The sequence below is a fragment of the Oreochromis aureus genome, linkage group 7 (assembly GCF_013358895.1).
Source record: "Oreochromis aureus strain Israel breed Guangdong linkage group 7, ZZ_aureus, whole genome shotgun sequence".
Taxonomy (NCBI): Eukaryota; Metazoa; Chordata; class Actinopteri; order Cichliformes; family Cichlidae; genus Oreochromis; species Oreochromis aureus.
In genome coordinates, this window is record NC_052948.1 from 16,600,357 (window position 1) to 16,626,027 (window position 25,671).

Sequence of the window (25,671 nt, forward strand, 5' to 3'; positions counted from 1 at the left end):
AAGAACCTCAAAGTGGTTCCTGCTATTAGCCGATGTGACTCGGGGACACTATTTGAACATGAAGAGGAGAGAGGAGTTTAGTTTTGATTAAAAATGTCTAAAGTGAAAAAAGGCTTTTGGAGGTCCAGCAGATCAATTTTGTCCTGGGGCCCTAGTGGCAGGTTAATCCGTCCCTGCCCCCCCCGCTTAATGTGCCTTTGTACAGCCACAGCCATGGGCACAGGTTTTGTTTGAGCACTGGGGGGTGAGGATTAAGCAGAAGGTCTCGAGACCCTCCCCGAGGAATTATTGAATGTCAGACACTTAATTTCCTTCTGGTGAATTTTAGACCTTTTCTGCCCCCATTTATGATAGAAATGTCTTTTTTTTATATAGAAGAAAAAATTAAAATCAGTCATCAGGTGCCAGTTCAACATGCTTAGTAGTTATGTTATTATTGGTGGGAACAAATGTGTGAGATGGGAGCCTGCATTCACCACTGACATCTGTACTATGATGTAGCAAAGATCCCACAGATGAGACATAGAAGAAGAAAAAAACATAAAGAATGTGAACAGTGTAAGGGTGCAAAACAAAAAATATGAACTCGTTGAACACTTTGTTAGGTACACCTTGCTAGTACCGGGTTGGACTCCATTTTGCCTTCAGAACTATCCTACGTCTTCATGACATAGGTTCAACAAGGTGCTGGAAACACTGCTCAGAGATTTTGGTCCATATCGATATGATAGCATCACTCAGTTGCTGCAGATTTGTTGGCTGTACATCCATGATGCAGATCTCTTCCATCACATCCCAAAGCTGCTCTACTGGATTGAGATCTGCTGACTCTGGAGACCAATTTAATGTAAAAAAAAAAGAAAAAAGAAAAAAAGAAGAAGCCCCAAACAAACAAAAAAACAAAAAACAGTTTGATATGATTTGAGCGTCACTACGTGTACTTAGAAAATATCTAATCCTACACCATTACACCAACACATTTAGTTACAACCCAGGTGCGCAGCTTAAAGCAGTCTCCTCTCACTTCTGGCAATAAGACATTGTTGCGCAGAGTATATGTTTTTACATTTTCTGTAAACGCCAGAGATGGATCTTCGGGGAAAATCCCACTCAACCACAGACGATCAGGAGTTTCTGAAATACCCAGACCAGCCCATGTGGCACCAACAACCATACCACTTAAAAAGTCGCTGCTGGGAGACTGATAATCAGTTTTCAACTTCAGCAGGTCGCCCCGACTATGTCTACATGCCTAAATGCACCGAGTTGCTGTCATGTGAGTTTGCTGATTGGACATGTGGTTTAATATCCTGGTTGTATATTTAAGTCGTAGAGAACCATAAAGAACCATAAATCCAAAAGGACTTTTTTGACTAAAGCCATGTACACAGCGATGCAAAAACTTACCTAAAAGTAAAATAACTCTTTTATTGTGTCAGTCAAGAAATAAAATAAAATAAAATAGAATAAACTAAACTAAACTAAAATAACCCCCACCCCGCCTCCCCTCGGCTGTCCAGCCATTATTCTCCCATACAAATGAATGGACTTTACCTGCCTGCTCTACACCCTGCTCTCAGCCACCCGCCGTTGCCAAGGTTTCCGTGTATGCGCTGCCTGGGAGAGCGGAGCCGCGCGATTGTCATACAGTACTGCCAGACATGGCGGCGGAGCTACAACCCGAGTGGATTTCTTGTCTCCCGTCTTCCTGGAGTTATGGTGTTACTCGGGATGGACGTGTCTTCTTCGTTAAGTAAATATCCCTTCCAAAGGCAAACGCTTCAAGTCATTGTGCTCGTTTCTATTTCGAACAAAGTCACCGCTGGATTTAATGAACGCATTTCTCGCTCTTTCTCTCTGTCTCTCCCTCTCAACAGCGAAGAAGCCAAGAGTACAACCTGGCTGCATCCAGTAAGTGGTGAGGCAGTTATAACCGGGCACAGGAAAACTCCAGGTAAAGATGTCACTGTCAAGTTTTTCTCTTATCTTGAACGCCTTTCGTGTTCGCCCCGGCAGTGTGTTGTTGTTGTGTTACCCAAAAGCGAACACTTCCCACGCTGTGCGTGTGTGTGTGTGAGAGAGAGAGGCTGTGATATCCACGCCGTGTTTCTTAACACACGAGTGGGCTTTTGTCGCTCGTGCTGTGAAAATTGAGCCCTCTCGTGCCCACCTCTGCCCAGCTAGTGCCACTTCCTCCGCAGCTTCCTCTCCCCAGGTTGGTCAGTCAGTGAGTTGAAGAGTGGACACTAGCCAATATCGCCCGAGAACTAGTGAAGAGGCGACCTTTAGCCTAATAGCAACTAAAGCACGTAAACAAATGTAGGAAGCCGTTTTTTTGTTTTTGTTTTGGCTTTGAATAACCTAACGCATTATGTTGGCCGTGCAGGGGAGTAAGATTAGTGCACTGAAGTGTTTTGACACAGGACCGTACTTAACAGTAAGCTCCTGTGTGACAGGTAAGCAGGAAAACTGTAGTAGATTGAAGTATAGATCTGCTGAATTTCGTCATTAATTTTTACAGTGAGCTTTTATATATATATATATATATATATATATATATATATATATATATATATATATATATATGTATTCCTAGAAAAAGCTTGACTTATCTTAAAGACATGGTAAAATTAGCTGCTTAGTGCGTTTTTCTGGTGCGATTATGATGCAACTATATACAGCAGCAAGCTCTTCTTTAACTTCAAGCACCCCCCTCTCCTGTTAAGAGTGTCTGCTTCATCTGAATATGGCTGCAACCAATGAGGGTTTTTTTTAAATAATGTGTGAGTTCATACATTTTCTTTCCTTTAAAAAAATTGTATTCTATTAGTATCAAAAATTGAAAAATGTCCATCAGTATTTCACCACAGAGCTGAAGCCCAGAAGGCAGGCAGCTATTCTAAAAAAATAATTACTAATATCATGATATAGCTCTGTTCTTTTCATTTGCAATGATATGCTTTTATTAGCGTTGTGTAATAGTAAATGAGATATTTTTTTGTGGTTTCCGGGGGCAAAACCACAAAATTTGATTGTATTCTCAGTCAGTTTATTGACCAGATGACTGAACTGATTTATCAAGAAACTGAGTGACAAATTGAGCACAGGCGGAATAATTAGTTCCAACCCTAAAGGTGATGCATAAAGCTGGCAGAGGCAGCATATTTTTGGTGTCACTAAGCAAAAAAGATTTGTAACGCCCTTTCATCATACTGTAATTCATGTGGATGAAGAGGGGAGTAAACTTGCACTTTTTCTGGGCTCTCATTCAGGGCACTAGAAAATCTAGCTTGTAATGAAGTACTTGGGCAAAAAGTGAAGTTTGTGCAGAAAATATGTAGTAGTGCGATGGGTTAAGTAGAGGACTTTTACAAAGCAGAGCAGTTTTTGAATCCCATGTGAAGCTCAGCTTTGAGTGAGTTTTAGCTTCTGTGAAACACGAGCAGATGCCTGCATTTGTCTGATCGGAGGGTGTTAGGAGGAGAGCTGCCAATTTTCATATTCTAATTTCATAGCAGTTTTATTTATTTATTCTTTGCCTCCTATTGATTTCTGTCAAAACCTTTTTTTTTCAAATTTTTAGAAATTTCTCCTTTTTAACAAACTGGAACTTTCGAAATTAGTTTGAAAATCCTAGAAACTCTAAATTTTCAAGGTGGTTGCCTAGTTTTGGGTAAGTGGGTCTCTCATGTCTGGCCAAAACACCTTTAACTTTCTGGGACATACACTCATACATGCGTGCTGGAGGTGTTGTATAGCATCAGCTGCTATGACGCTGGCTGCAGGTAGTTTAGGTTGTGTGGATTGCTGAGCGGGGCTTCCACGGACTAGACTTGTTCTGGTGCTCACTCATGGAACTTTAAAGACCATTCTCGAGAAGTATTTGCAGTCTGCAGCGCAAGTCGTCCCATCAGGAATTGTCTTTTTCATGGTGGTGTGTGCTCGGTCTGCATCTTTATGAATGTCAGGACCCAAGAGGCCCAACAGAACCCCAACAGAACATAGCATCGTAATGACATGATCAATGTTATTTGCTTCACCTCTCAGTGATTTTTAATGTGGCTGATGGCTGCATGATTGTTCACATATTTGTCCACCTTTCCTTCTTTCACAGACTTACCCACTGGATGGGAGGAGGGATATACGTTTGAGGGAGCACGGTGCTTTATCAAGTGAGTTTCCCGCCTATTTTACCGCATGACACGCATGCCCATCGCAACCTTAGGACCTCTGCATACAAACATGTCATCTAAATTCAAAACACTTCCCTGTTGCGCGCCACCACAGTACCTCGATTACAAGTATAAATTAATTTATTTCCACTTAAGTCACCTCAGAGGAATGAAACGCTCCTCTCGATAGTCTGCAGCTCCTGAAAACACGCCTTGTGGTGGATGTGTCAATATAAAGAGGTTGTAAATTTGGAACCTTTACTCCCTTTTTGTGTGGCCTATCCCAAAAGTTAATGATTACACAGCTACATTGTGCAAATAACGGGCAGACATGGACACAGTGTGCTTGCTTTCCTCTTGCAAGCTGTTTGTATTTATTCAGACTTACCCTGCTCAAAGCTGAGTCTGCTTGAAGAATTGAGCCAAAGTATAATGCGTTCTCTTTTTCTGACAGTTATCCTCACTGTTTGGGTTTATACGGCTCCTCACATTTCAGAATGACACTTGTCCCTAAATAGATGCTGGAAAATATTTCCGAAATACTACATGCCAGTCCACTCCGCTAAAGGAAACGTAAATGGCTTCTCATTCAAAGTCTCCTTCCAGTGATTTTATTTTGACATTTTTTTATTCCTACATCATATCTCAGGTATGCTAATTTCTTGTGGCTGTGTGGGCAGGGGAGAATGTGATATATCCTCCGTGTCCACTAAAACACTTTGTTCAGTTCGTGACCCTCTCCGTGTGAAGCCCAGGTTCTGCATGAATTACGTGAGCAGTCGGCCATAGTCTTTGAAATACAGTAAATTTCACATTTTGCTCTCTTCCCCCAGTAGCCTGATGCATGCGGCTAATCAAAAGAGATCACAAGTGCTGTCATTCATTGGGGTCTGATTCATCATCTGTCCTCCAAATCCAAGGGTATGAGGGGGGAAATATGTTGTTATTTTGCATGTTCTCTTGCAATTACGTTGCACGGCACGTATAGATGCGTAGTACGTGAACATCTCTGCAAAAGTACAAGAAGGCTTCTGAATGACTGAGGATATAGCATACACGCCATATGAAAATAGGATATTATACCCTATTATTCTCATCGAATCCTCTCTCCTTTGACTTCCTCATGAATTTGAGGAGCTTCATGTGGCAGGCTGCCAGGCAGTCGGACTGAAAGGCAGTAATTTTATATTCCAGTATTTTATCTCAGCTTCTTGGTGCAAAACAGACTTGAGGAAGACATTCATTAGATGATCACTGTGATTTTGGCACAGTCCAATGACATGGTAATGTTGCCTGTAAAACAACTCGCAAACTAATCATCCTGCCCTCCCACAAAGCAGGCCATCTGCATTTTTGCGAGGAAAAACACATTTGGTTTAAGCCGTAGGTTGAATTTTAGCCAAAACTGTGAAAAGTAAAAAGCATTTTAAATGATAGCCTTTTATCTCATATACTGGCATACCGGCGCTTCAGCAGGGTCAGAGTAAACAAAAATATGCGGATGGCTGATTCAACTGAGCTTGTCCTAAACTGAAGCGAAGCAAGTAAAATACACAGAGAAACGGCTTCAGCATACTGATTCTCTCTTCTGTTGACCTTCAATAGCAATTCCCCCTTTTTGAAAACACTAAAACAGTAATGAAAATCTAGTAACACAGAGCAATGTGACCAACATTTGACCGACACTTTCACCGTCTTCCTTCTGTGTCCTCTTGTAGTAAGTAAACATTTTCCCCATCCTGTTTCTTGGGAACGGATTTGCTCCTTTTGTTGTTTTAACTTAGCAAGAGCTTTTAGAATTTGAGTCATGTCGTCAGAACTGCGAGTGTTTTAAAGATGGTGGCACATGCTGGAAAAGTATTTGGTCAACTTAAGGCACAAGATCAGCGATCAAGACATCTTTAAGGTGTTTTTATGCTTTAAGTTACGAGGCTGCGTAAAACCATGCCTGTTAATTTCATTGTGACTCATGTTTTGACATAGAGCTTTGTTGATAGCTTTATGCGATAACTGTCTTGGACGGTCCTTGAGGCATTTTGAGGCTTTGTGTGAGGTTGCCAGTAAAAGCCTCTGAAAGCTCTCCAGTACAATTAGCCCAGTGACAGCTGTTCTTATGTTTTACAGTAGGTTATTATTGCTTTGTCATCAATTTTGTAAATAAATAGCACAAGTTTGGAGATATTTTGTTATATTCAAACAGTGGCTTTAAACACACACTTGTGTGAAATATAGACAAGTTTATTGATCAATTTCTGTGGCTGTTTTGCTAGAAAGAGGAAAAAAAAAAACCTTGTGCCAAAGGATCTGGCTTATTCACATGCTGGCTGTGTGGCTTGGCTGTTACCGTCAGGTTACACAGTGTGAGCATCAAGGAGCAGATTGTGCTGACGCAGGCTGTCCTCTGATGAGATGTGCTGGGAAGGATGAATTGCAGGTTGTTGGTGTGATAGTGTGGACTAGAGGCATGCTCCGTCCCAAGATTTGATTAGTTTGTGGCGCCGTGAGTTCTGAATGAGTGAAGGTCATTGGAGATGTTAATTGAATCAATCATAGCTTACTGCTCTCCTCAGACTCGCACCACTTTTCTGGATTGGTTTCTGGGTTGCCTGATGCAAAAATAGGATTTTGTTTTTTCTTTTTTCAAAGTTTGTGGTATGTTCCAACTGGCAGGTGGTGGGTGCTCGCTACCCAAGTAACAGAGATCCTTGTGAGGTATAAATCAGCAAGCTGTTAACTTGTTAATTTCATTCACAGACAGTCAAAACAGTCAGTGCAGTGCGAGTGCTTTGCTTCCATGTCTGACAGGACTCCAGGCACTGAAAGTGTGCCGGTCTTTTTTGCTAAGATGCTTCAGTAAAAATGCCAGATGTACCTAAGTACGACTGCAGCCAAATTTTTAAGTCAGGAGTTTTGGCCACCTTCACAGCCATTGAACTTGGTAATAAATCAGAGAACACGCCAGCTATTCTCCTGCTTTTATACTTTGAGATGATAATGCACATATAAGAATAGTAGACCCCTTAGAAGTTGGGTCCTATCTCTCATTAACTTAATCTCTTTGCACTCCTGGATGCTGAAGATACATATTTTTAGAAAGTACATGCAAGCACAAAAACTATATGCATTGCTCTGTGCAGACTACTGCAGCCAAAGTCAAGCATTTCTACTTTTATTTTAAGACATTTTCTCTCCCTTGTGTCTATGAGTAAATCCAGCAGCCACCCAAATCTGTTCAGCTTGTTATTATTTGTGATGAAACAGTATTTTATGAGACTGGTCCATCTGGCAGATTTGTGTTTTTCATTTTATCTCCATAGCACATAATCCCAGATTCTAACTCAAGCCTCATTGTGAACAAGAAGTGGGCCTGTGATTTAGGCACTTTTTGCTGTGTTTTGTCACATTTTGCTAATGACCTGTGAAAACCTCTCAGAAGTGTGTGTCAGGACAGCTTAGGTGAAGTGACTTTGAGTGAAGCAAAGGTGTCATAGCATTAATATATAGTAGGAAAGCGGTGACCCTAATTGTAAGTTTGCTGCCTCGTAGATGCTGGAAGTGTAATTATGTTTATGAAAGACAGGTGCAGAAGTCAGTTCCCGGTCTTTGTTTGCTATTCTTGTCTCATTAATTTTGTCTGGGAATGGAGGGAAAAAAAAAAAACGCAAACTGCTGAACTCAGGGATAATTGCACTAGGTTTGGCAATGACATTGCTGTTATCTTGTTTTGAAGCCTAATGAGTGAGTAATAAGCAGTCTGCATGTGACCCCACAGTTTTGCTTGATGGCTGTCCAGTTAGTAATGTTTCATTTGATGACGTTTTGCAAGTGTCCTTTGAGGACAACTTACTGTTGCCAATAGCTTATCAGTGTGAAATGCAACATAAAATATACATATCGTGCTAGTCTGCTCTCCAACTACCATTTTCATTAGGCTATTCACTTCTGCTGCTGCATAATTCATCACTCAGAGCAGAAGAAAGCATGTCAATTAAAATGTCGTCAATTATGACAAAAATCTCCTCAGTGGATCTGTGTTTAGCTGTTGGCTTTCTCTGCTTTAAAAGCTCGTGTACTCACGTATCAGGTTACTCAGGTTACAAACCAATATTCATTTGTGGTAAATGTCCATCAAAACTAAATAATGAAGTTCATATAATAATCTTTTTAATGACTGTGTTTTTTTGAATTGATAACCTAGATTCTGCTTATAATAGGTTTCCTGTTGGGATGCAGCAACATCGGTGTTTAAAATAACAATCTGACTGATTGCTGATGCAGAGTGTTTTTTTTTTTTTTTGTTCTGCTTATTTGCTATGTTAATTATCTGTTCCATGTTTTGTGCAAGGGAGGGATCTTCATTATTTAAAAAAAAGCTTTTAGCTCTGTATCACCGCATCTTTGACATTTGTATGGGGCAAATCTTGTGTGGTACAGCTGCTGACATCTATAAATGATATGTTATATGCTAATATGTTGATATCAGTTAGCATCGTTGATACTGGCCTGTAATAAGTCAATATTTTTCATACTGCCTCACAATAAATCGCTTGTTCAAAAGAAATACACTTTGAACCTAAAGATGATGTTCTGTTTGAAATTATGTTAGTATACATCCAACTATCCTCCCTCCCTCCGGCTCGGCTGGTTATCCAGGTTCAGGTCACTGGGGCAGCAGTCTAAGCAGAGATGCCCAGGCCTCCCTCACCGACCACCTCCTCCAGCTCATCCCTGAGGAGACTGACACATTATCGAACAAGAGATAAAGTCTCTCCATTATGTTCTATCCTGGGGCCTCCTGCTGGTAGCACATGCCTGAAAAAACACTTTCTAGGAGGCATCCTAGTTAGATGCCTGAACCACATCAGCTGGCTCCTTTCCATGTGGAGGAGTAGAGGCTCCACTCTGAGCCCCTCCCAAATTATTGAGCTCTTCACCCTGTTTCTAAGGGAGAGTACAGCCACCCTTTGGAGGAACCTCATTTCCACCGTTTGTATCCTTGATCTCATTCTTTCAGTCACTACCCAGAGTTTATGACCATAGATGAGGATAGAACTGTAGATTTGTTGTCTTACTCTTTATCACAACAGACTAGTATAACGTCACAGGAGGATGCTGCACCAATCCGTCTGTCTGGAGGCCTACATGGTCCACCCTCCTTTGGGTGCACCACTTGCAGGAGTGACCGTAGGGGTTCATCCCCAGTTGATGAGCTAATAGTATTTTTATATCTTAATTTTTATTTACCTCTGCATAGTTGCAATGACAGTAGAAACAAGCTGTGAACACAACAGAAATATTACAACCTTTAAAGTTGGCAAGCTGGCTGAATGTCAGTGTCATCTAAGTAACAGTTATAGACATGTCTGACTAAAGTAATAACACCCAAACAGTTTTCATGTCCTTGCAGGGTAAAAAAAAAAAACGTAAGTAAACTTTTAGATTTAAAGTTGAGCCTACTCCAGCAGCAGCAACCTTTCTCAGACATTTCCTGTAGCTGCTTATGAGACTTGCACAATGATGAGGAGGAATTTTGGATCTTTTCTTCCTAAAAAACTGCCTCAGTTCATCAGTATTTCTGGGATGTCTTCATTCAACAGCCTTCTTCAGGTCATGCCACAGCATCCCAATTGGGCTAAGGTCAGTTTTGCAATACTAACACAGGATTTTTCTTCATTTTTAACCATTCGTGTCACTGATTTGACTGTATGCTTTGGGATTGTGATCTTACTGCATCTCCCAACCTCTCTTAAGCTTTAGGTCATGGACTGCTGCCCTGACAGTATCCTGAAAAGTTTACTGACACAATTTTATGGTACTGCTCTTTCAGTGACTCCAAGGTGTTGAGCAGTCCTTTGCCTCAGCTGAAACATACAATGGATGAAAGTCAGAGCACTAATTACAAATAATCAATGCAGAAGTCCTGGTAATTCGAATGGGTTCACAAACGTTTTATTGCGTTCGATGCATTCACCTTTACCAGTGTTTTTGGCTTGCCTTGTCTCTTTTAAAGTATCATTTTCAGACAATGACATCTGGAGTTTCAGTAAACCCAGGCGTCTTATCAGCGATCGTAAGACCGAGATTAAAAAGTCACATCCCTCGAAGATGGGGTAGGGGTGGGGGAGTTTGTTTTTATTGACCAGAGTGAAAATGATTTTTTTTTTTTTTTAAATTGAAGAATGACTTCACTCTATTTCTCATTTCTGTCTACCTGGGTTTGCGGCATCATTGTCAGTAGCTTTGTAGGAACTCAGAGTTGAGGTCCTAATCCTTCTGTGTAAGAACGATGGGAGTCCCTATGAACCTTCCTTAACTATGAGAATGACAGTTATGGCAGACATTTAAAGACACTCCCTTCTCTCCAGGGAATAAACCATGCTCATAACTGTGAGCAAAGCCTTATATCAGCCCTGATTATGTAACCCTGAAAATCCAGTCATGGAAGTGAGAGGGAGGCGCAGAATCAAGCGCTTGGACTTGAAAATAAATACATGCAAGTTAAGGTTGTATATTAAATTGTCTGATAACACCTACAGGTTATTTAAACCCTGACTTGTGAAAACGAAGCTGTGACCAGTCATGCAGAGAAGGCCTTTTTACCATATGTGCCCTGGCTCGTAGTATATCAAGAGATTTATTATAGAGGGAACAAGTAAAGCCAGTTCCTTTCATTTGTATTGTAAGAGCCGTAGCTTGTTCCACAAGACATTGTATGAGAAGCAGGGTGCGCATAGGAAAGCCTGCCAGTCTGTCTCACAAAGACAGATGACCACAATCACACGTACAAGGTAATTCATTTCTGATTCTACTAACTTCCTCCTTGTACATTGTAGGAAATTTGAGCACCTGTTAAAAATTGAGGTGACACACAAACCTTTTACTGGGAGTCCACACAAGAAACTATTGAGGAGGATTGTCATTCGGCCATCTCTATGTCAGTGATAAAGAATTGTGACAGTGCACAGAAAAATTAATTATAAAGCCAGAAGAAGGGAGTTAATATTTAGAAACAAACTCCTGAGTTTCTGAGATTAAAGATGCAAATTTATGAAATAAAGCCACAAATTTACAAGAAAAAACATTCAATTTTTATGACATTCATAAGGTTAGATCGACCTCATCACACCACAGATGCTAGTGGTAAACAGGGGATGCTGCATGCACACAACTGGATGATGTAGCGATATGCTTGTATCTGTCCTTTGAGTTGTAGTCCCTCATCACAGGCAGTATAAAAGATGTATGAACCTTCTGGGTCTGAAAAGTGAACCCATGGAAAAACCTGCATTCTTCTTCAGGGGCCAGCCGACAGCAACTCCTGTGGTTATTTAGATGTCTGCGACTGTGAAAGCGCCTCCCAGCTCCCTCGCTCCGTGACCACTGTAAACATTTTCCTCGTGAATTTGTGCCTTTACTGGTTTCAGGTCATGTTAATAAAACCTTTAGTTAATTTTGGAGATTATGGTCATTATTAGAATTAGAATTAGAAAACCACAAGTTGCCATCCAGTGAGTGTGCGGTTTCTCAGTCAGATCCAGCTCTTGCTCCTCGTGTCATATATTAAAACAATGAGCTACTTCTGGGCAAACTCTCTTCACCAGGCTGACATCAGAAATGTATGAAAATGTTCTGCATGTGGACGCAGCAGGAAGAGATCAGCGTCTGTGTGTATTGGGTTTATTCGTTTTATTTATTTATACACAGCACACAGGTTAAGAGTCCTGCGTGTCTAAAAGCCAGTGTTGATTGATAGCTTAGATTGAATGCAAGTCTGTGGTGAATGACGGATGTCAAAACTGCTTTCCATGTGGGGTGGCCTGTTCAAAAAAAAAGAAGCTTTGAAGTTCCCTCTGTTTACCACTTTAAGACAAACTGATGTTAGTCACACGTGCATTTTTCAAGTTTCACCACAAAAAATCACACCCTTGGTTTTGACGGTGTTCCAGTATCAGCAGCATTAGGTGGAACTGCCCGCTTCTTTCAGGAAGAGATCTATGAGCAACAGAGAGGAGCAGCAGGACAGAACATACAGCTCATGGTTGCAGATTACACAGAGGTGAATGAAATGCCGTGTCACTCTGACTTTCTTTAGCACATTATGAAATTATGTCCTTATTTTTGATTTGAGACAATTACAAACTCTGAGTCAAATGAAAACCAGATTTTTGTTTTCAGTCATAACATCAAAGCCTATTATGTTATTGTTTGTAAGCTGGCCATTACACGTGACTAACTTTAAGAAAAGGCACACGGGACAATGTCTTATTCAAACTGCAAAGTGCTGAGAGAATATTTACTCATCCTCTTGGCAGGGGGAGGCTCTGATGTGTGTGACTGCTGACTCACTAACACTGTCTGTGCTCGGTACTCTTGCAGAGCACTTGTGTGTGTAATGTGATTTAAGAGGGAGACCAGACTGCTGTACATCATCCTGATCTCCACATCTATAACTCTCTGTTGTGTGGCTGGGTGCTGACTGGGAGACAGACAGTCAGCGAGGCGAGCTTTGAGCTGCTCGCACTGCTCTCACGCCTTGAAGTCTCGGTGGGGTCCTCACCATCTGGCTTCTATTGGGAGGGAGGGGGGGTAAAGTGTGTATCTGTTTAGATGCTCTGCGTGTGAACATATGTGTAAGAGATGCTCTGATGTTGGTGGCTGCCCCAGGTGCTGATTAAGACAGTTTCTCAGTGTAAAGCCACATCAGACCAAGTTAGCCCTTTTGTAATGTACATGTTGTTTACAAATTGTGTGCACAGTGATTGCTTCTCCTTTCATCCCATGAGAAAAAATGGAGGACAAAAAATATGGGCGGGGTTTTAACATAATCATACCTCACCTTCTATGGCGTTTTAGGTGTGATATGTATGTGTTTACACATTGACTTCACTCTAGTCCACACAAGCCTTGCTGGTGATCAGATGTTGTGATTGTTTTATAGTTATTTCTGTAATTGAGCCCTTTCTGGTTAAATCTTACAGAATATATAAAGCAAATGTAGACCCACCCCTTTGGGTTAAGTAAGGGAGCATATAGATGACAGTAATTCTTTGGTCCTAAAGCCTCTTAGTTATGCGGCGTCTTTCATTTAATGCTGAGAGAGCTGTTGAACCTGATTAATCCCTGTATTAATCTGCAATGAGCCATCCTTTGCTGATGTTGTGTCAGGTTGAATCCAGGGACAGCTGCCTCCATGGAGGTCATGCTCTAGTCTGCTATTACCCCACAAATGCTTTGGTTTACGTATGAAAACTTGGTATGCTGGCTGTGTTGTAGTTTTTCAGATTCTGATTTTCGAGGGTTATGCTTAAGTCTCATTCTGCATTCGCTTCACTATAGTCAATTTTCCTTGATTGCAATGTGTATAGTTGTACGTTACAGAGGGCTATGAAGTCTTAAGTCACAAGGACAATTTAGAACATTTCAAATCCGTACAGGCTGCTTCTGAAAGGCCCGAGGAGATCTATAAAGCTTCTACTCATAGCTGTTTTCCAGGGTGCCCATGGTAGAGAAATCTGTGGAAATAAAGCAAGCTGATCAGTGAGTGACGAAGGGGAAAGCGACTTTTATTTGCAACTGAAATACTTTACTTTTTCCCCATGTTATCAGTTCTCTGATCTGTTAGTGGTGGATATCTCTTACGCTCTTAACATGTTACCGCTTTCATATCATGCCCTGAAAAATCTTTTACTTTCTTTCCCCAGCTTTATCTTTCTCTCTCTGCCTCTCTTGTCTGTCTACCTCGGTCCAGTGGACAGTGCACGGCCCAGTTGTTTTCCAGATGGTCTGTGATGATTAGGGAGCTTTTGGAAGCCATCATTCTGCTCAAATGCTCTACAGCTGTGAGCTCTTGGAGCACCGTGTTAAAATGTCCACAGAGGACTCCGGACCACTAAAACAGATAAATTAAACTTCTGAATTTGTCTTTAACAAATCCAAGCAAGCAGGGGGTTACCTCTTTCTTTTCTTTTTTTTAAATTGTCTTTTTTCTTCAGCTTTATTTATAAAGAGGAACCAAATCTCTGTTTTCACAGTGAAGCCTTCATGTGAAAAGGGTCCACTAAACTATTGTGCCATATTGTCGTTTCACACATTTCCAGAGAGTTAAAATAAAAGGAAAAGTGGTAGAAATGATATCCCTTCAACACTGCTGTTAATACCCTCTTGGTCCTATTGATACTGTGGCTTTGCTTTTTCGTCTCTCTGTCTCTCTCCTGGCAACAGTGTTTCCAACGCTGTCCCTCTGCAACCCCTACAGTCCCACAGTGGGCTTTCATAGGTAGGCATTATTCAGGCTCTGCATCTTGCATGCTATTAGCAGGACATTGTTTCTCTTTGTGGCTCTCCCCTTAAGTTTTTAATCCTTTCATGGCTCTCGTCTGTGTTTCTTAAGCTCAGCCACAGCACAAATGCCTTAGTCTCCCTAGGTGTGAGCCTTTGATATCACTGCCTCATTTGTACATTGATAACCCTTACCTAATCTCTAGTAATTGTTTGTTCACTTCTAGGAGAGAGAGCTTGATGCTTAGCCTTTAGCCCATCTGCGTTGCTGGCATTTGTAAAAGCCCTTCATCTATATATAAATCGTACCTGTGCGAAGGGTTTCCATAGCTATTATTGAGCATCGGCCTCACTTCATTTTTAAAAATGTATTTATTTTTTTTAACAAGCGCATCAGTCCCCCCCACCATGTGCCAGTGTGCATGCACTTTAGCGCAAGGCCCATCGTGACTTGAGTGCACTGCTACTAGATGGGGCACTCACGGATATAAATAGTAGCAGTTTCTCACGACTTCTTCAGAGAGTAGAGATATTTAAAAACTTGTTGAAAATAAATCAGCATCTATATAGTATCCACAGCCAGTTACTTTCAGGGGATTTGGTTCACTTTATGTGGGACAGAGAGATGAGCACTGACAGTAGCACTGATTGCATACAGTGCCTTTTGTTGCTCCTCTGTGGGCGAGTTGCTCCTCCCACACTCTGTCCTCAGCTGTCCCTGCCTAAACAAATATTTGAACTGTGTGCCAGGTCTGTCTTTGAATAATCTGTGCTGCTGTGATTGATTTGTTTGTATCGCATGCTGAATGGCATCACCTGAGTTACCACACGGGAGGAATTTGCCACAGTGAAACGACATATAAAAAAACAAACACACAAAGCCCAGGGGACGACAAACTGCTAAATGTGTATCCCTTGATCTAAATCTGTGCCATGGAAGCCTGCTGGGTTTCTGCATCCTGGAGTTTGAGCCGCCTGTTTGAGATCAGGTGATTCACAGTTAGCTAGAAAGAGATGCATGCCTGGGTACTAGACATAACCTTAACCCAAACTCTCACTTTGGATGTTCTTTTGAATTCAAGGTGGGGTTTTTTTGTTTTCTTTTGTTTTTTTAATAGCATGTTGGAAGGCATTTTGTTGAAGCTGCCTTTCTAGTATGAGGGCTAGTCAAAAGTTTTATATGTGTCACCGTTAGTATGCATCTTAAACGCTAATGTGCCATGAAACATTTGAAAACCTCCCCTTTACATTAGATTTACTGTTATCTTTCAGCCTTTATAATACAGCACCACCTCCAGACATTTACTGCACTTTGCAGAAATGTGCCCTCGTCCTCGGGATTGCATTGCCAGTAGCAGTTGAAAAAGCTCCATATGTTACCTTTAGAGACTAGCTGCAATGAAATCAATCTTTTCCTCCTTTTCATACGGCGTATCAGCTCCACACAGCCTGCTTTCAGTTTTGTTGGGAGGCTGTGTGTGAGAGATGAGGCCAGAGTGGTGTGAGCTGACAGGGGCTTCATAACTGTAGTAATGGCTGCACCTCATATTGATCCATCAGTCTAATCAGCTGTCAGCCCTCCGCGGTATGTTTCTACAGCATTCAGCGACGAATGCTTCTAGAAGTCGAGGGTCTGCTTTAAATATCAACGGTACTTGCTCAAGGATAAATGCAGCCTTCCCACATTTGTGCTGCAATTCACAAAGTGATGTGTGCAGGCATTCCTCCTCCTCCTCTGAATGAGAGGAAACCCACTGTTTTCCACTGTAAGACCCCTGCTGGTGGTGCAGATAAATGCACCTCTGCTTCTCATGTAAGGTGGCTGGATAAATAAATCTCTTAGAGAATGCTTCAAAATGTCTCCCCGTGTGATGGCTTTATTGCTGCCTGCCACTAGTCTGAGGGTCCTTACTGTGTGTATTCAATGCACTGTGTGTTCGAAAAGGATGGGAAATATAACCTGTGTAAATGTCAGAATGGTGAATAGATGGGCTATGATATCATTCTGATTATACAGTTAGTGCCACCACAAGGTTGATTTTGTCACCTCACATAATGTGCACTGTGCACATGTTGACGCATGCTGAGAGTGCAGAGTGTGATGATTAGAGCTGCTAGGGTTAGCTGATTGGTGAAAAATTAACATATTTCCAAGTGATTAACAGTTACAAATTTGACCGTTTCTCAGCTGTGTGAGTTGGTCTTACCTTAGAGTACAGTGAGCATATACAGTATGAGTGAGCTTATTATTATAGGAGTACATGTGCAGATTACCTTATCATTGATAGGAATTGAGAGCGCTGATAGAGAGCATACAGATTTGCATGTAAATTTGTTTTTCAGGTTAGTTGCTGGTTGAGTAAATGCTTTCATGGCCTGCTAGTTAAAATTGGATTTGATATGATACACCAGCAATGAATCTCAGTTTGCTGTTTTCCATCCTACCAGTCTTAACAGTCAGAATAAAAAATGAGACATCATGTTTCCTTATTGACAGTCTGTGCCTTAAGCTTCGTGTCTAACTCTCGAGCAACTTTGTATTTTTGGTCCAAGTCAGACTTAATGAGTTCTGAGCGGTGAAGTGCTTGATAAATGTGGGCTCCGGCCTGGAATATGTCTGAAAAATCCAAAACCTCCCTCCACATCTATAGCAGGTTTTCGTGTAATGATTTAGAACTAGCTGTAAGTGGACTGTAAGCTGTTAGAGTTGCCACTCGTCCCGTTTGTTTTCATTGTTTATTTATGGAGGAGGGAGGCTCATTAGTCATTCAGTGTGACAGCGCAAATGTGTACACAAGAAGTTAGCTCTTTGCCAAGAACTAAAGCACAGTTGAAGGTGGCTCACTGCCAAGCTTAAAATTGGCTTCACCCCTACCCACACTCAAAATGGCAATGTTCAAAAAATACATGTTTATTCATATTTAGAAACTTAGCCAGCACAATGCTTCAAAGACATTTCTTTGAAGCAGAAGGATTGTGCTGGCTAAGACTTGATTGTGGTTACATTCCTCCAACTTGGTAATGTATTTACCTAAACCATATCATTTTCACAGTTTACTAGTTAAAGACTAGTATGATAGTAATGCTGCCTGATCAGGTGCCTCCTGCATCTCTCTGTTATGTAGCTGGGTGGGATTCTTTGTGCTCTAAAGCTCTGGAAATGGCTATATTGGTCTCTGACAGCCAATGGGCACATTTAACAGAGAGGCTTCATTAGGAGTTGGAGACCTGCTGGTAGAATAATTCCCAGGGTTAACAGCCAGGAGACCCTGGTTTAGCTTCATGCTGGGCCTTTTTCTTTCTTTTTACACTTTCCACTTGTTAGCTAGTTTAGGCACTAAAACCTATTTGGTTTGGGTTAAAACATACCTGTTTACAACAGTGGACACTTTGTGCCTAAATTAGCTAGCGGCTTTGACAAGGCAGTACTCATTGGCACCCCCAGGGATGAGAATGGGCTTTCTTTTGAGCACTCCTGGTGCCTCGTTGGGTTTGAAACTTCCACATTTGGATTGTTAGTACAACAGTGTTTTAAAATGTCTTTGACTGAATGTCAAAGCGTCTTTCCTTAATAACAGAGAAACAGTCTGCTGTGACTCCAAAGCAGCATTTTAGTAAACTACAAAGAGTCATACAACTGAAATACTGTTTGTGTTGCTCATAGTTATGAGCTTCAGTGATACCCAAAGTGGCTCTGAATGAGAGGGCTATTTATGCTTTTCATGGAGACAGCTGTTTACCACAACTGCTTTCGTAAATTGCACATTGTATGATCTAATTGGATGGTGTGCTTTCTCTCAGCTGGTGTGATACAATTGCTGGACAAAAGTAGTGGTTCATCTACACATTACACCTGCTTGGCTGTGGAAATCCATGCCATGAAGCTCAGCGCACAGTTTTTGTGCTGATGTTAATGCTGGAGGAGGTTTGGAGCTCTGCAGATGTTGAGTCAGCCGAGCGTCGGGGACTTTTACACACTAAACGCATCAACATTGGAGACCCCGCTCTGTAACTTTATGTGGTCTGCTGCTTTGTGGCTGAGTTGCTGTGGTTCCTAAATGCTTCCACTTTGCAGTAATACCACTTACCGTTGAATGGGAGGGAAGAAATTTCACAAACTGACTTGTTGCAGAAAGGGCATCATATTACCGTAGCATTATTGAATTCAGTGAGCTCTTTAGAGCGACCCATTATGTGTAGACTGCATAACCAGGTGCTTGAGTTGATACATCTGTGGCAATAAGACTGAACACATCTGAATATCTGTCTTGTTGAATCAGCTGGTAAATGAACTGAATCTTGGAAAGCTGGTTTCATTTAATTTAAGCAATTTTAAATGACTTCAAGGCGGCCTATACTGGCTTGTGACTTTCGCCTGACCAAATGTGAGATATCCATGCAGTCGTAATGATCATAATCCTGATGGCTCTGTATTTCATGCTTCAGTTTATGTGTATGTGTGCTTATTGTATGCATTTCACTTTACTGGTGTGTAATCACTGTGATTTAGCTGATGCTGTTTTGTGGCCAATCTTGCAGAAGAAGTTTTAGACTCTTAAGTCTTTTTTCCCCAGTTAAATAACGATAAAATAATAACGCCACCGGCACTATTTGACTTTCTCAGCATTTTTTATTTGAGGGGAAAGGGCCCTCATTTGGGGTTTCTGGGTTAGATGAGACCCAGAAACTGGTGTCTGTGTCTCTTGGTTGAGCGTGATTCTTGTGGTCCCTGTTTATGTCAAACCTGGCTGTAGGCATTTTAGTGCTGTCCACACATATTGGTTCAAGCTTCCATCACCCTAAAAGCACAGGACTTTAACTCCTGCACGCTCTGTCTTCCTTTTTGAAGCATCAACTGATCTTTATGTAAAAGCCAGGGACCAATAACGATCCATAACCGTGTTGGCTATGCTGTCGGCGATGCTAGCAGAGGCATTCAGCTAATGAGATATCGATAGAGCCTTCTGCAAGGAAGGATAAGAGAGGTATGTGTGAATTAGGCCAGCTTTTCTCTCTTATACTCCCACGCATCATTGCAACACAGCAGACAATTTTAAAAACTGACAGAAGAAACCTTGGTGCATTTAGCTTTTGGGAATTGGCATCAATGAAAGAGCCTGTACATGTGAACCTTAGTTAACTTGACATGAAAAAAAAAGAATAGCACCCAAAAGGGATATTTTACTTTACACAATCGTTCGTGTTTCTGCTCATTGAGTAGCGACTTTGATGGATTGTTAATGGACAGAAAAACCATGAATAGTAGCAGCTAAAAAGACCAGTCAGCAGAAACATTATTTCTGTGGTTTTCATATATTCTTTAATAGTTCTTACCTATATCAAAAGTGCAATGCACTCTTGCGATATGGGAGGTAACTGTGTGGGAGATATGAAATCACATGGATGTGCCAATTCAAACATTTTAGTACTGTGAGTGCTTTGCTGATCGACTGATTAGTCATGTCGTACTCATGGTATACCCATTAGTCCATATTTCTCTAGTTTTCATTGTTCTTTTAACAGAACCTAACAGGTACTGCATAACGTTTCACTGCAGCTGAGTCGATGAAGGCTTGTGTGTAGGACATGTTCTGTTTTGTTTTACATAGAAAGTGTTTCAAGGTGCCTTAGACTGTAGATTTGGTACTTGGCTGCGTAATGGTTTTCTGATGTCTGTGAGCATATGTGAATTCCTCTTCCCTTGAATCAGATCTTGATTACCACCTTGGTTTATAGTTAGGCTTGTTTATAACTCTCCTGAGGAAATGAATCATGGTCTATTGGGAACAATTTTAGGTTCTGTCTGGAGAACTTATCACCTCTCCGTCACAGTCTCGTCACGGTGAGGCTTACACACTGTAAACTAATGGACACTTCTCAGACAGATGTTACCTTGTCTTACTGTTAGGTGCATTTTTTAGTTGGTGATTGTCTAGATCTAGGTGTGTAGTGTTTTCATTCCTATTAGTAGTCTTATCAACTATGCTGATATGACCTTAAGTCAGTAATATGACAGGTTTAAGTATACTTTTGATGTGTGTGGGTTTTTTATTTGTTTGTTTGCTTTTTAACCCTGGCATAGAATTTTTAAGATGGATACTGATATTTAATCTTTTTTTTTAAATCTAATATGTCAGCTGACATTTTTTTCCCTTTCAGATACACAGAACATCAACAGATTTCTCCATTTGTTATATATACTAAGATAATATGAAAATGCGGTTTAAAAATAGCCTTGCAGTGTTTAAAACAACAATTTGCCTGATATCTTGATTGCTGATACTGATATGTTTTTTTCTTCTTTCTTGTTTTGTTGCTTTTTTCTATATTAAATTTTCTATATTAAAAATAGTTGTGTAGAAATCATTCAGTTCTTTATTACACTGTCACTGAACACTGAACGAGCAGAAAATTGATGTGAGACAACAGATAGCATCTGCAACTGACATTGATTAATGCCATTGTATTGCTATCATGCCGGTAATTGGCAACGAGGCTCAGCAAATATATTGGAAAATCACCACTATTCCCAAATAGATTTAACTACCTATTTGTGAATGTATGATTGCCTCAATGAGAAATATCCAACATATTATCTCTGCTGGAAATCTTTATTGTAAAGAAAAGAAATGGTACAAGACCTGGTAGATTGTCAGGGATTTAGATAAGGAGAAACCGTAGGAGCTTCAAGCCGTGTGGTCTTTACACGCTTTCAGCCTGGTCGCGTGTTCACTGTCTCTGTTTCTGATGCCACATGTTAAGCCCCACCTGAGGCCAACGTGTTTTATTCCTGCTGCTGAGGTGTGGTCAGAATAAGGTCTGATACTTTCTATGGTGGTTTAACCGGTCTGTAGTTTGTATGCGACTTACTGTTTTATTGTGGATGAGAGAGAGAGAGGGAGCAGCAGTTCAATGTGGTTGATTTAAAACAAAACATCTGTACCAACCTTCACCTCTGGTCAGACATAATGCCAGAGAGGCAAACAGTCAAAAAATAGAAGCTTGCATCGTTTGTCATGATGACAGGTGGAGTTCAGTGACCCCCCGCTGGACCATGGAGCAGCACAGCTGATTCACTCTGTATTGAGCAATATGAAGTGATTCAGGCATGTGGAAAGGATAATGCCTCCAGGTTTACTTTCGGTTGTTAACAGATGACTGATAGATGACTTATGACTCAGTGGAGAGGGTCTAATGTTAAAACTGGCCTGCTGGCACCCAGGGATCCCCTACAAGCAGCTCGGAAAAAACCTGCTGGTGAAACACTGCCGAGACTCTCTGCAGGCGTCTGGAATGGAGATAAATAAGAGAATTAATTGATGATCCTAATAGGGCGGAGCTCATGAAAGCAGTTTTTTGACTACTCAGGGGCTGCAAGAGCGTGCGCTCCTGATTGTCTTAGTGACATGTGCTTGTTTTATTTTCCTCCAGCACAGCCATTAGCAGAACGAGCTGCACATCTACATGTGTGCGGGGGGTAGAGAGATGAAAGGCTCTTTGATCTAAATTATTTTGAGGTTTCATTATTTGACTGAAGTTATTTTAAAAAATTAAATGGGGGCTGTTCCTTTGATCAAGGTTTAGTTTCTGACATTGTCTGATTGAGTTTAAACATTTGTCTATTCTTTGATCTAAATAATATCTGTGCCTCTGTGGGAATAGAAAATCCATAAAAGTTTGATTTTTATTTAAAAAAAGCAAAATAAAACTTTTGAAAATAAAACTCAGAATCCCTGGTGGATTTTGTCTATGTACACTTTGCTTTTGTTTGAATAAACAGTAGCATTTTTTATAGTACGTTTTGTGACATTAGCTTTGCATTTCTGCACAGTATAATGTCTTTTCTCATTAGGTCAGTATGTTTTGTCCTGCTGTCATATATATTTTTTGTCTTTGCCAAAAATAACCATGAAATACTGGATGAACTCAGCATTTTTCTGGATTTGTGATCGCATTGAATCTTGTTACTAAAAGTACACTGAAATACAGCAGTGTTGGGTTTTACTGCAGGGAAGAGGTGGTTTACAAAAAGGAGAGGGAAAAAGGCTCGTTTGTGCTTTGGATTTGTCTCCATCTATTTGTAAGGCTTCTTCTCCAAACACGGATGAGTCTTAACAGTCAAGCAGCTGTGCTCATAAATCGCCTTCATTGTGATCTCTTTGATGAATGTGAATAGATTTACTGGGATCATCCTGGCCTCCTACCATGTGCCGTTTATTGTTTATGCCCGCATGCATCCCTTTGCTCTTCTTCAGAGACTGATTTTATTCTGTATCCCATTCCAGCTGCAGGGGTAGCGCGCTGTGCTGCTGAAAGTGACAAATTAGCATTGAGATTAGGACCAGATGTCAGCCTGCATGTTATAATTGTGCTCGCTAATGGTGTAATTGGATATTTTATCCAGCAGAGGGCATCATAGTAGCTGAAAAAAGGCCAGAACTGCAACTGCAGAGAAAGTGAGAGAGATCTTAGTCAGATTGTCAGTTTGAATTAAAATAGACTTTAGTTCCAGTTGTGTTTAAAATTAGGTGTTTTATCTCAGTGGTTTTTTTAATTCTTTAATCTTCGTGTTACATCCCTGCTCTAGGGGAAACCTAGACATAACATGCTGTGTGAATCCCCCACATTTCCACTCCAAAGAAAGGCTTATTGAACAGTGCGAATCGATGTCTAGAGTGCCTCTTTGTTAGCTTCAGAGCTGAGAAATGCTCTAAACAAATGACAAGTTGCTAACCTAAGCTCCAAAAAAGGGAAAGAAGCTATTCAACAAAGGGCTTCTCTCTCCTGCTACGTGCTTGCAGGTTTGCTTATATTTATAGCGCACTGCTTGCAAAGTGAGGTGGATGTGAGCTGGGGTTTTAAAACAAAAGATCTGCTGTCATCCAGTGGTGCAATCCAGAAGCTGCAGTCTCTTTGAGTGAATCAATCACAGAGCCCCCGCCTCCTCTGATACAATGTACACCCCTCCTTTACAACCTGAAGGGAGGAGAGGGATGGAGATCTAGCACAAATGTAGAGAACAGGTTCATAACATAAGAGGCCTGTATTGTAGTTTATGTCTCATCATTCACCTGACAAGTCTAAGATCCCCTGTTCGATCTCTGGAGGAGACACAGACCTTGGTGGTTACGCCCGGGGGGAAGAAAAAAAAAGAAAAAAGCTAAATCAAACATGTGGAGCTACCTGCTGAGAAGACCCCTTGTGAATATTGGAGCCCTGGAAGGTAGCTTACTTTTATTTGGTGATGTAATTGCACAGCTTTGGTTGGCATCAATAATTTATGCCTTAAAGGTTCTTGAAGCAGGTTGCTTCGGCGCATTGATATATTTATTCTGACTTGATTCAAATTGCCTGGGTCTGTTTTTTTTTTATTTAGAAAATGTGTAACAAATTGTTCTTGCCATTGGGGGGCAGTGTTGGATTTTAACATCTAGCATCCCTGAGGTCACTGCTTCAGTGTAGCTGTTATTATTGCATTAAACTTTTCTTCATTATATATATATATAAAAAACATGCCTCTATTAGAGTGTGTGTGCAGATTTATTAAGTTTTTTGTGCATGCTTGTGTTGTGTGTGTCTGTGTAGGATGACTCACAGCACTTCCTACTGTTGGGTTGCAACAGACGTTTTTTTGTTGTTCTTTGCTTTTATTTTCTCTCCCACCTTGGTTGTCTTTTTGTGCGCTTCTTGCATCATCAATCCATGTAAGTGGCACTTAGGAAGATGTTTCACTTAAAAACTAAAAAGCGCTGCTCTGCTGAGAGTAGGAGGATGACTGTGTGTTTTACCTTGAGGTGCTTACAGTAGAGTGTGGTGTCTAACAGGGAACATTTCTCCCTGCTGTTTTAACTGCTGTCTGCCTCTCACACAGCTGCTAACTCGGTTTTTAGAGGAGCCGCCCTGTGGATGTGGCTGCAGAAACAGTTCGTCCTGAATCCTTTTTTGTAGGTCTTTGTAGTTTCACCTCCTTAACAGGGAATTGGGTGACATTTGCACTTTACTTTTTACAATGTTTTTCTAGTTCAGCCAGCTACACTGAACCATTCACCCGATTTACTCCATCTCACTCCCCATTCTCTCCCGCCTTTCCTAGTCGTTCCCTCCCTTCCCGTAATCTATGTGGCTGTCGGGATGTTGATGAATTGCCTTGTGACCCCTTACAACTCTACACCTGACATATGCAGCTGTCGGTGGGAGGGCTGCAACCAGGAGGGAGGTGCGGCCCGTTAAATTTAAAACTGCTCTCGCGGAGGGTGTTGATAATGAAACAATATTGTCCTTTCACAGTTATCATAAATACGCTGGATCTCACCGCTTGCTTGTAGGCGTGCAAAGCTGCAAAGAAACAAGATTTGAAAGTCAACAAGAAAAGCTTGTTGTCCTTTTTCTCAGAAGCGCATTTGAGAAATGCAGCTGCACCTACAGAAATAGCACCAGGGGACCTAAGAGGAGACACACCTTGTAAAACAGACTGAGATTTGGCTTCTTGGCTTTAAGGGCTTGTTTATAAAAGAGCTGAAAAATCTGGAAAATACTTAAGACAGCCATATTGATAATATCCTCCTGATTTAAAGCTTTACAAATGTCTTTCACGCTGTGGAGATATACTTTGTTGATATGAATGAGGACTATGAGGGAAGGTGACAAGGCGAAAGATGCATGAAGTGCCATTAGACTGAGTCACTAACTCAGTTGACTGCTCAGCACAGAGAGCTGTCCTCAATTTGTCAGCTGTGCCTTCCTCTGCACACTCCCAGCCCTTGTTTTAGAGTGGCATTGATTGGCCCCATTTCAAATATGGATTAACAGGATGCTATAATAGAGGGTCAAATCAGGACGTAAGAAGCCTCAGTGAGTATGCCGTTTGTTTGGCTTGCTCTTATGACCCCGCATTTTTATTTCACCTTTTTTTGTTGTTGTTGCAATGCTTATTTCCTGCATGGAAAATAAATGGAAAGATTTTTCCCCTTCCTGCCAACCGTGCATGTCTGTGCTGTACTCTCATAAACCTCATGATTCATTCATGAAGTAAAAGAAGTAAAGTTTTATGCTTTCTGTTTACTTTAATATTTATAATTTATACCTAATCCTTATAAATAGGTTGCACGAGAAAACTGCAAAGATGCAGCTTTCATGACTAAATCATAAGACCTATAGATCTCACAAGACATATTCTAAAGCTTGAGTTTACCTTGAAAACGTTTTAAAAAAGGAACATTTG

At 41.0% G+C, this 25,671-nt stretch overlaps 1 protein-coding gene across 2 annotated transcripts in view; it reads left to right on the forward strand.

The window, feature by feature from the left end:
- The first annotated feature begins 1,609 nt into the window (after positions 1-1,609).
- Positions 1,610-25,671, forward strand: part of LOC116332631 (pleckstrin homology domain-containing family A member 5-like) — an 83,566-nt gene continuing 59,504 nt past the window's right edge. For both annotated transcript variants that reach the window (XM_031755646.2, XM_031755645.2), the window contains exons 1-3: positions 1,610-1,753; positions 1,878-1,954; positions 4,115-4,172. In XM_031755646.2, coding sequence (XP_031611506.1) covers positions 1,662-1,753; positions 1,878-1,954; positions 4,115-4,172 — 227 coding nt within the window. In that variant the 5' untranslated portion in view covers positions 1,610-1,661. The remainder of the gene's footprint in view (positions 1,754-1,877; positions 1,955-4,114; positions 4,173-25,671) is intronic.